This window comes from Sitophilus oryzae, unplaced genomic scaffold (genome assembly GCF_002938485.1).
Source record: "Sitophilus oryzae breed Bouriz unplaced genomic scaffold, Soryzae_2.0 scaffold_1396_pilon_pilon, whole genome shotgun sequence".
NCBI classification, from domain to species: Eukaryota; Metazoa; Arthropoda; class Insecta; order Coleoptera; family Curculionidae; genus Sitophilus; species Sitophilus oryzae.
The window spans coordinates 13937732-13950070 of record NW_022146055.1 but is presented as its reverse complement, the minus strand read 5'-3'; the positions used below and the strand labels follow the sequence as shown (position 1 = coordinate 13950070).

The 12339-nt window shown below is 31.0% G+C and overlaps 1 protein-coding gene across 2 annotated transcripts in view; it reads right to left on the bottom strand.

Moving 5' to 3' along the window:
• Window positions 1–138: 138 nt before the first annotated feature.
• The window catches only part of LOC115876069 (putative metabolite transport protein HI_1104), a 66468-nt gene continuing 54267 nt past the window's right edge, over window positions 139–12339 (bottom strand). Inside the window, exons 6-8 of one of the 2 annotated variants that reach the window (XM_030891752.1) lie at window positions 3796–4008; window positions 1777–1974; window positions 139–417 (exon numbers count right to left, since the gene is read on the bottom strand). In XM_030891752.1, the coding sequence (XP_030747612.1) occupies window positions 230–417; window positions 1777–1974; window positions 3796–4008 (599 nt within the window). In that variant the 3' untranslated portion in view covers window positions 139–229. The remainder of the gene's footprint in view (window positions 418–1776; window positions 1975–3795; window positions 4009–12339) is intronic. The other variant, XM_030891753.1, reaches the window with a different exon arrangement.

The window sequence follows — 12339 nt, the reverse complement described above, 5'->3', positions numbered from 1 at the left end:
GATGTTATTTAATTGGGCCACATAAGATTCCTTAATAATAAAAAGCTCCAAAATCATTTCTTAATATCAATAATTATATTACAACATATTTTATCAGTTGATTTCCTAGATTGTCTTATATAATAACTGATTCTTTTCTATATTAACTTATTATTTACACATCAGGTCTTTTGGTTTATCAGTTCAATGAGAAGTCATTTTCACTGAAGAAATATTTCCTATTATTAGGTCACAGTCTACTATTCTCGGTGTTGTTTCGTTTGCTGTTCCTCACCAAAGACGTTATGGTAGGCAAATTGGTTTCGTCGTGACTATAAACCGTGTTGTCATGACCAGTCAATTCTTTTACTGGAGCCGGTGCGGGTGAACCGCCTCCTGCTGGCATGATGAACACCGTTAACAAAAACATGATTGAACCTGGAACAAATTAAAAGTCAAAATAAATTTTTACAACAAACATGTACTTAAAAGTAAAAGTAAACCAAACCAAACTTCAACGCTGTCCTACTTGAACGCATATACATCACACATGGCCAAAATTATTGCATATAACCATATATTTTTTTATTTTGGACCTAATATGATTCCTTTTATATTTTTGGACATATTGGCTTACTACACGACTAACTAATATAAAATTAAAAATCTAAGTGCAACTAGGCTGTTATTATAATTTTATTTCATAATGAGTGAAAATCAACAAAAACAAATTTCATTTCAAACAGAAAATATTGAAAACAATTTTAATTATTTCTCACAACTAATAGTCTGTATTGCCTCCTCGAGCCTCAATGCAAGCTGTGAGACGACGTGGCATGCTCTCAATTAAGTTGTCATTTAAGGTTCAATTCATTTAAGGTATGGGGGGATCATTTCTTTTGGCAATATGGCGTTTTAGCATGCCCCAAGCATGCTCGATCACATTCATATCTGGAGACATCGGTGGCCACCACAGTTTTCTTATAACCTCTTCCTCACAAAATTCGCGAACCGCTAAAGTGTGATGGGGAGGAGCATTATCGTCCATGTAAAAAAATTCATCCCCCACTGCCCCTTGAAATGGACGCACAATAGGCTCTAAAACGTCACTAAGATATGGGGCACCTGTCATTGTGCCATCAATAAAAACAAGAGGAGTTCGGGCTCCGTGCATTATACCCGCCCATATCATAATGCTTCCCCCTTGAAACGGGACACGGGGTTGAGCTGCATTCAAGCGTGCTCGTCTTCCAGATGCTCTCCAGACCAAAGCTCGTCGTGAGTCTGACACTAGGCTTATTCTTGTTTCATCACTAAATATGACGAAATTTCAATTAGGTCCATTTTCCCTCCTCAGCCCATTGTAGTCGCGTAATTTTGTGCTTTAAATTGAGCTTCGGAACATGTAGAGGCCTCCTTAAATGTAATCGTCTGTCATGGAGTCTTCTTGCTATGGTTTTTCTTGAAACATTTACTCCTTCAAGGCGAGCTAACTCGTTTTTAATAGCAGTACTAGAAAGCAGGGGATTGCGTCGTTCAATTAGGGATATTTGACGGTCTTGCACAGTAGTAGTAACTCTCTTTCTACCTCTTCCAGGCCTGTCTGTAACCTCGTTTGTCTCCCTGAATTTTTTTAATATTCGCGAAACATCGTTTTAGTTAACTCTTACAATTTCAGCTATTGCAACTTGCCGGTAGCCCTGTTGAGACAGTGTTACTTAAACGTTGAAGAACTGTAAGAAAATCCTACAGTTCCTATTTTAGAGCAATTTCATAAATCAAAAGAAGTATACTTACTGACTGCATAAAATCCAACGTAAAAGATGTATAAACTTTCTCTGTAGCCAATAGCCTTTGACACTGGCTCTACAGCAATCGGTAAGTTGCCTCCAATATTGTTCATTACAAACAAAAATAATCCTACAGTTGTCGATCTAAGATGGAGTGGAACAATTTCTACTAGGATTGCGAATAGGATTCCAAACCACATTTCGGCTGAAAATTTTTATAAGATTAGATACTAATAATTTAAGTAATATTATAAACCATTTTTAAAACAAAATTTAATTGCTCAATATTTTTAGTTGGACTTGACGCGAGTTTTGTGATTAAACTGTTAACATCACAAATTCTAATGGTACGATAATAGGGGACAATAGTCCAGCGGCGTGCGGTCCGTGGAAGCGGGGGAAGCACCGCTTCCCTAAAGTTTTTAAAGATAAAAAAATAAATAGTTAAACGTTAATAATATTGTTATTTTATAACACAACATTAATTTGTTAAAATTATTTATTTGAAACCTTACATAAACGTAGTAAATTTAATTAGCTTTTTACTGCATGGATGCGCGCTTGGAAATCGCAGCCGGTCGCCTATCCCTTCTTCATGTAGGTGTTATTGACCTCGAACGCAAACGACAAATTTAAGCCGGAAAATCGCGCACAGTTGCCAGCCACGGCAGCGATCTTTCGGTCGCCTTCCTCGACTTTTAATTTATCGGGACGGGTTCGCTTGCCATTTTATAGGTAATATTATAATAAATTAAATCCAAAATTTTATGATGATGTTATATACAAATTTGCAATGACGAATAGACCTCAAATACAAATAGGTGTCTATCGCGCGTCTAGTGCTTCGGAAAATTAATTTAAAATATCGTATTTTAACTATTATAACTTTATGTGTTTTTATTTGTTTAAGAATTTTCGATAGAATTTTAATCGAACAATGGAATTGGCCTCGGAATTTTTAAAGGTAATTTTTTTAAGAAAATGTAAAAGTAATGTCTCGAAATAGGGGTTTTTACCGATTCGCTTCCCCGCCTATAATTGTCACCGCACGCCGCTGCAATAGTCTTTACCGTACCGCTTTGAATAAAAGTTAAAAAAATACCAATTTTTGTAGTGTGCAGTCCTTGTGATTATTAACAACCACTAATATTTGTAAATCTGCGGATTAAATTTATTAAGTGAAAAATAGTTATTTTTTATACAAGACGATAATATTTTTTATACAAGACGATATTTTAACGTTGACCGAAAAGATTAATTCACTCAATTAATTTCGGGAGACGATAATGTAATTTTATCGTCGTGTATAAAACAATATTTTTTTCCATAGCGATTTACGTTTTAAAAAATATTCAGAAATTATTATTTCAAGCAGGGGCGGATACAGGAATTTATTTTATGGGGGCCTAAAAAAAAGTAACGTAGAATATGCTTTTTAGGGCGTCATTTTTAACCCAAAAGACTAATACTTAACTAAATTTACAGATTTTAGGGGGGGGGGCGGGCCCCATGGGCCCCCCTCTGTATCCGCTACTGATTTCAAGGAATTTATTACGAGGAGAACAATATTGTGCTGGGTTGGCGTTGGTTTCTATGTAATTTGACAAATAAATAAAGCTGTCTCTTTAGTTATCAGTTTTGAGTCAATATTTTTTAATTCTCTTTCGTGTCGATTGCTGATTGAATTGGAGCCAGAAATGGCTCAAAACGAAATAAGTAAATTACCAACAGATATTCAGGCTGTGGCGACAAACGCCATATCCAAACTACTTCCATTGAAATACCGAATAACTTATGAAAAGGAATACAAAAAATTTCAAAAATGGAAGCAATTAAAAAACGTGCGAGAAGAAATAAAGTTTTTAACCTATCCTCGCTGTGAAAGTATCATTTAATCTACCCGGTTGCGGTTAAAGTACTATTTTATATACTATTTTTGATAGATATAAGGCAATTTTAACAGTTGCTATGGAAAAAAAAAATATCATGAACAATACACGACTGGCAGTATAGAGTTTAGTATTACCGAAGAAGTAAGATATTCCTAAGGTGATCATAGCTCCTACTGGCTCGCAATAAACACTTCCAAACGCTACTGGGGTAGCTAGAATTTGGCTAACTGCGAGTACAATCACTCTTGATCTAATACCCATTTTAGCTACGAATTTGTCAGACAAAATTCCACCAGCTACCACTCCAATACTTCCGATGATTATAGTGACGGCAAATAACCACCAACCTGAAAATTTTAATAAAAATTGAAATTTCTCAGATAAATATAGGCCCTCGCTGCTGCAGTGGAGGGTCCTAACTGGGACCCACTCATACACTCACCATATAATATACTCAGATGAAAAAAAAGCAACGGAAACATTTTACGTCAACTTTAAAGAGATATATGTATTTTTTTATTTTTTAGTCCCATTTTCATGAATTTTTTCATTTTATTTATATATTTTGCCTAGTTTATTATTAAATATTATTACTGTTTGTTATTATTACTATTAGTCAATCCTACAGCAATTTCAAATAAAAAAATAATGGGTTTTAAGGTAATTATTACAAAAAACCTAATTTTAAAAAGTTTAAACATCCAGTAACTCTAAAACTATGCATTTCCATACCCATGTTTATAGGAACTTTTTTTCATATTTTTTGATGAGGAATCAACGAGGACTTATTTAAAACATTTGCAAGTTAATGATATATTTTTTTTAAGATTGCTAGTAGACTTGGATCAAGGCAAATTAATAAAATTGCGTTTATCTCATCAAGGAGGCCGAAATCGACAAAATATCAAGAGGCAACTTTTAATCGCTATTAAAATGCTTACACTATTTCGCTAAATAGAGAAAAAAAAGTCAGTGGCGTACATGCTTTTTTTTAGAAAAATATTCCAATGATAATAACCCATATGCACGTCCCTGGTGAATCTGTCGACAATTTTTTAGCTGTAAAATATGTCACCCACTTTTACCCTCAAAACTTCGAAATTTCATTCGAAATGCTAAAAGTACTTGGAAGAAAATTATAATAAATCGAAAAAATATTAAGACTTTAACACCCTGTAGTTACGAAACAAGGCAGAATCGGACTTATGTTGATATGAAAAATAAATCTTATTTTTATGTGAGGAACCTCCTCACGAGAGATGGCACATGTTTTCTGAAACACCCTGTAGAATAAGAATGTTTTTTAAAGGAGTATCTAACTTACACCCAAAATAGATCCAAATACAGTACTACATGAGACCCAATCGTGATTCTAAAAGACGTTAAGTTGGAGGCACTGGGGTCGAAACGACCTCAACTTATTCTCAAACTTTAAATGGGTGAGGTGTATGATGTATGTATTTTAATTGGTAAATCCAGTTTTTTATAAACTTTTGTATTTGGCTTATTATACAGGGTTGTTTCTTAGAATAACTTTAGAACACTCTGTGCAAAAAAAATATTTTTTTCCTCATATCAACACACGCCTTAAGAGCGAAATGAACTTACCATTAACAATTAGCAATTTTTTTAATTATCATGACTTTTTAATGATATTTTTAATATGACGCAAGTTCATTTCACTCTTAAAAATTAACCAAGGCATGTGTTGATATGACCCAAAAAACAAAATAGTCATGAGTCTTGGTTTTGACTGAAAAGAAATCTTTTAGGGAAATTTACTCAAGAAATTATTGCACAGACTGTTTTAATGTGTGAGGGTAAAAAATAACCCTTCGATTAACATCGTATAATAGCAGTATTTCCGGCAGAGGACTGCTTTTTGTTATGAAAAAAGAACTTCGTATAATAAGCCAAATACGAAAGTTTATAAAATCATCGAGTTTACCAATTAAAATAGATATATTTATACAGGGTGTCCCAGGCTAAGCGTGCATTAGAAGTTTCTAGAGAACCACAATATCTAGATCGGTGAATTTTTGCACATCATTGTTTCACAACGAGATCTATCGATTAAAAATATTTTCAATATGGCCGCACATCCGGAAATACCGGAAGTTGACAGCAACTTTCTTATTTTAAATGGGTGACCCCATTTTTTATTGCATACTTAAATTCTCCCTAAAATTTTATAAATTTTGATATTAAACCCTCTATATCTAACATTAACCGTTTTTGAGAAAAAAAAATATTTAGATTTTTGGACGAAAAAAATTGCTTGTCGAAAATATGTGTATAGCCTACACGTCAAAATTAGTGGTTACCACAGCCACTGTGTTATAAAGAGAAGACATGTGGTTATCTATTTCAAAAATTAAATTGTTCGAATGTCATATAGTAATGATGTTAGCTGTCATGAAATTGAGCGATTAAAAAATTATCATAAATCATTTTTTTCAAATGGAAACCCGCTTTTTTTATTTCACTAGTGAAAAGGTTTTCCAATTCGTTACTTTTTGAATATACATGTTCCTATACCTAAAATAAATCGCTATTAAGTTATTTAAGATTTAGTTTGAAAACGTATATTTTTCTTCATTTTATCTAGATTCCTTTGACAGTAAGTGTCAAACAGTCAGACAATTTATTTCCATCTATCAGAAAACGAATTATTTGAATTTTCTATACTAAAAATACTGCCTGCTTAAGAATTTAAAAAGTGTATTTATAAAAATATATCTCGTATTTTCGCTCTTTAGTGATATGTAATAGTTAATATTATTAATAATATACACTATGATCGAAAAAAAAAAACAGAGCAAATTGGCTTGGAAATGATGATCGATAACATACTGCTTTTTAAACAAAGTGTCACAATATGACATGCCCACATCTACTAGACGTTTAAATACGGTGGTTTAAAGTCATAGGCTACTGGTTAAAATCAAGAAAAATATACGTTTTAAAACCAAATCTTAAATAAGTTAAAAACAAATTATTTTAGGTATAGGAACATGTATGGTCAAAAAGTAACGAATTGAAAAGCCTTTATACTAGTGAAATAAAAAAAAGTGGGTTTCCATTTGAAAAAAATGATTCATGATAATTTTTTAATCGCTCAATTCAATGACAGCTAACGTCATTACTATATGACATTCGAACAATTTAATTTTTAAAATAGATAGCCACATGTCTTTTCTTTATGACATAGTGGCTGTGGTATTCACTAATTTTGACGTTTAGGCTATACACATATTTTTGACAGGCAATTTTTTTTGTCCAAAAATTTTAAATATTTTTTTTTTTCAAAAGCGGTTAATGTTAGGTATAGAGTGTTTGATATCAAAATTCATAAAATTTTACAGAAAATTTAAGTATGTAATAAAAAATGGGGGTACCCATTTAAAATAAGAAAGTTGCTGTCAACTTCCGGTACTTCCGGAAGTGCCGCCATATTGAAAATATTTTTAATCGATAGATCTCATTGTGAAACAATGATGTGCAAAAAATCTCCGATCTAGATATTGTTGTTCGCTAGAAATTTCTAATGCACGCTCAGCCTGGGACACCCTGTATACAGTTTGCTAAAAAGATAAAAATAAGGCCAAGGGGTGTCTCTCACTGTTGGAATTACATGATGAACATAGGCCATCTTCTTAGCATTCTTAGCAGTCATTGGCAGTCGTTTGGCAGAAAATTATATTTTGGCAGTACATGTACATTTATTATCCAAGTGAGACAGACACCTACCCCTCCAATAGGGCTTAAAATAAATAAAATAAATTACTTTAAATTTGGCGAATTTTTTTCCGTTGCGTTTTTTTGCATCTGTTTGTATAAACAGTAAAAATATGTGTGTTGAATGAATCAATTGTAGTCTGTAGTTTTAGTTGTATTGAAGTTATTTCTAGTTTTTAGAATAAAATAATAAAGCTCTAAATTGGTTTATTTGAGTTTTAACATAATAATTAATGCATGAATTCGTAGAGAACTAAAATTCTACTGAAATATTTTAATTAAAATTAATGGTACAATGTTATTAATAATAGATATATTTATTTAATGGTTTGTTTATTGAAACATAATTTAAGGTTATTAACACAGCTGATTTGATTTGTATTTGTAATTATAACTTGAGAGGTGCAAATGAATGGAATTCATTGATTGATTATCGCAGTGGCGGCTCGTGACCCTTGTGACTGGGTAGGCGACAAAATTTTAGTTACGTCTATTTGCCCCCCCCCCCTCCCTAATTTACATAATACCCTAACCCAGTTTGTAAATATATGTTATTCCTGGGTTAAAAACATAGCTCAAGAATATTTAGGACAAAACTAAAGCAAAAATAACAGCATTCAACGTAATGATATAATGATTGACATAATGTACAAGTATATGTTTTTTTATCTATTACTATGGAGTACATCATTTTAATAGAATTTTATTTTGTTTTTATTTATTTACTCAAACTTAAAAATTGGTAGTATTGAGAGAAAGAATAATTATGTTTTATTATATATTAAATTGATGAGTCGGTCTCTTAATAAAGAAAAGTTATTTATTATTATATCAGTAAAATCATCAGATTGTTGAAGAGCTGTGAAAAGATCTTTTTAGATTGAAAGTAAGGCAAGTAACGATAAACGTTTATTTTTCTTCGAATGTCTACTATAAATTTTAATGCATTTCAAACATGAAAAATGTCTCTCAACCCATTACATTATTTGATAGATCGCATATAGATTGATATTGATAGAATTTTAATTAACGTCATATTTTTTGCTGTTTTAAAATGTCATGCAGAGAAGCACAACATAGTTCAATGTTACGGAAAGGTTGAAAATAGTCATCAGAAAATGTGATACAATGATCGAAAAAAAACGGCGTCAGCGATGTCTATGGAATGAAGATCGCTGCCATTTTATATGGAAAACTATGTGGGTAATAATGTCATCGATGTTCATTTCCAAAGTAACTGATGGACGCGGTTTTTTCGATCTTATGGTACTTTAGCAATAGCAAAAAATACGACGTTAATCAAATTTAATAATAACCATCTACCGTCCATCTATCAAAGAATGACATCTAAATTTACTATATTACCATAGAAACACCTATTGATTTTTAGGACTTTTTTTTAGGAAAAATTCAACCATATTTTCATGTTTTTTTTTAATTTTCTTTAAAATGGTATGGAAACTATAAACGGGATTAATTATTTTAAAACAGGCATATTTTTCTCAAAATGTCAATAATAAAAATGTTTTTTCTGTTGTAAAGACAATTCGGAGACATACTGTATATTTTTCTTAATGGAATATTAAACATATCTTGTTGTCCCTACCTATCTATTGCTTGTATGTATGCTATTATCATTTATTTGCATAAAAAATTCATTCAAAACACATTCATAATATTATGACGTCACCGCGTCTCCTATGCATTACTCCTATATGTTCTAATTAATTGTAGAATATTTCATTAATTCAATAATTATTTTAATAACCTCATTTATATATGAAGTGAAGAACAAAGCAGTTGATTTTGAAAATAATAATATACCTAAAATAATTAAATTATCCCTTACATTATCAAATTACAATGTAATTATCGAATGAATACTACTATTGCCAGAAACATTAGACGTTTTTTATGAAAGGAAATATTTACATAATATTAAACTTTATTTGAAAAAATATACAAAAAATCCTATAAATTGATTAGTAAAATATTAGTCCGGTCAATTTAGACATTTGAAGGTACATAAATATACAACAAGCTGAAAATGCGTGTAATTGTTTAAAATATAATTAAATATAACATTTTAAAATTCCGAATCATTCCGGTGCCAGGAAAAAATTATGCGATTATATCAAAAATCTCAAAATAAAATGTTTTTTTCGCGATTTTCAACAAAACGCACAGCGGGCTGGAGACCGGGCCGCTAGTAAGACGAAACTTCTACGACAAACTGATTCAACGCAACTTAATAATTTCTGTATAAAACCATCTAATTATGTTTATTATTTTTAAAAGATGTCAAAACTATTGATTTTGTGGAAAACAAAAGCTGACTAAATACATAAAATACAAGTGAAATGAACTCATGTTGTATTAACACGTTTAAAAAATTTGCAAAATAAACTAAAGCTGCTAATTAAGTACAAAGCTACAATCTACAGTCTAAATAAGTATAAAGCTACAAAGTTAAGTACAAATCTACAATCTACAATCAAGTACACGGTGTTCATTTATAATGTGTCCCCCTTTAACTTCTTTGTTTTTCGCATTAGAAAAAAATGTTATAGACAAAAATTGTAGGGTTAAATGTAAACTATTTGCAGCGTATATTTTTTCATATACAGAGTCTTGCGTAAACGTGTGATAGGTCAAAAGTACATATTTTTAAATGGAACACCCTGTATATTATTACATTTTTAAAACCTTCACAAAATTTTAAGTGCTTTTTATATAATATGACATATGCTTAAATTTAATAATTTCGGAAATATCCGCCTGTGAATAATTATATAAAAAGTAATTAAAATTTTGTGAAGGTTTTAAAATTGTAATAGCATACAGGGTGTTCCATTTAAAAATATATAATTTTGACCTGTCACGCGTTTATACAAGACCTTGTATATTAAAGAATATATTGTGCAAATAGTTCACATTTAACCCTATAACTTTTGTCTAGAACATTTTTTTCTAATGAGAAAAACAAAGAAGTTAAAGGGAGGCACATTATAAATGAACACGCTGTACTTAAGTACTTGATTGTACTTAATTTGTACTTTTTAGTGGAATTCTTTAACAAACTCGTTTAACTTAAACAAGTGTTTTAATTTATTTTATTTTTATGCTGTTAGTTGTAAGCCTCTATTAATAAATTAATATTTCATACCCCAAATTTGAGACAAATCGATTGATAAATAAAAAGTCTGCCATTTGGATCCGCCATTAATTTTTACCAACAAAAAAAAACATATTAAAAAGTAGAACATATTTTACTAATCATAAATCTGAAAACCGCATGTTCACATCTGCTTTGGTTCGAAAGTTATGAATTTATTCCTTTTACAAATGCACTAAAAGATTTGACTAGCTTCACTGCAGTAACAGTGAAATATCGTTAAATATCGACGTTATGTCGAAGAGCGATTTATAAAGTTCTATTTAAAATGAGAATTAAATAGTACTTTGGATTACTTTGTATTTCCACCTCTGTCAATTGACAAAATTATTAAAAAAATAAGTAATTATGTATCAGTCCAAAAAAACAAGAGTGTAAACTTAGCAACCACTATAATAATTAAAATCTATATTGATCTGAAGCTAACTTACCTCTATTATATTCAACCATCACAATATGTTTTATTTTAAAAATAACTTCACTCAAAAATTAGTGTCAAGTTTGTTTCGCCTGTACATGCAAAATAGATGCTCGCTTGGGTACAAAATGTTGCTGACACTTTCAATTGTTTATGGTATGCTCAAAGCCTGCTACGAAATTATTTCGAGATGTATCGAGCAGGATAAAGTTTTTTAACTTTAATTCAGTAATAAAGTCTTGAAAAGGGGCTTAAAAAATAGGAGGTTTTGTCTCGCCATCTCATCCGTCTTCGCCTACTGTGAAACGGTGAGTTTTATCATAAAATTACCTCAGACAAAAATTATAGATCATAAAATTCTTTATAAAAAGATTATCAGTACTTTTTTTCTTTAGAGCCACTGTTTCTGAGATATAACGAGTCAAAGATTTGTAATCGTCATAATATGCACACGTTTCCACGCCATCGCCACCTATGAGGTAGGTACTTAGCACGTTTTTTTTAACTAAATTTTTAATTAATTTGTTTAATTGAAAACTATTGGCAGAATAAAAGATATTAGTAAGGATTGGAAATTATAAAATCGATGGGAATAAAAAAAATATATAAATTAACTAGTCTGATTCATAATTTTCAAATACTTCTTCTTGTTGTTCTTCTTCTTGATCCTCGTCTTGTTTGTTTTCTTCATCCTGGATGTATCACAGCCAGTTATTGCGTGTAAAAATAGTACATGATTTTCACTCTTTGCAAAACTGGTTGGACTGTCTTGTTCTGTGGCATGTACAAATTGTCAAGGCCGGTCATGTTCTAATGTTGAATGACCAATAGTTTAGAGGATTCATTTGATGCCAATGAAAAAATATGAACGATACATCACTATTGACGCAATTTACTTACATCCAAGAACAACAAGAAGAACTATTTGAAGGTTATGAATAAGACTAGTAAATTTCTAATTTTCTTTATTTCCATCGCTTATATAATTTCCAACAGAATCACAATAGGCATACTGGCCTACTGGGGAAACCAAGTTAAAAAAAACGCGCTAAGTACACTTGAATGGAAACGTGTGCATATTAGAGGATTACAACTCTTTGACCCGTTATATGTCAGAAACATTGGCTATAAGGAAAAAAAGTATTCATGCATTTTTATAGAGAATTTTATGATCTATAATTTTTGTCTAAAGTAATTTTATAATAAAACTTACCGTTTTCCGGAAAATCGCTAAAACCATTTTTTTCGAGATTTTTGACCTTTGACCTCACATAATTTTTTTGTCCAGCCACCGGAATGATTCGGAATTTTAAAATGTTATTTTTAATTATGTTTTAAACAATTACA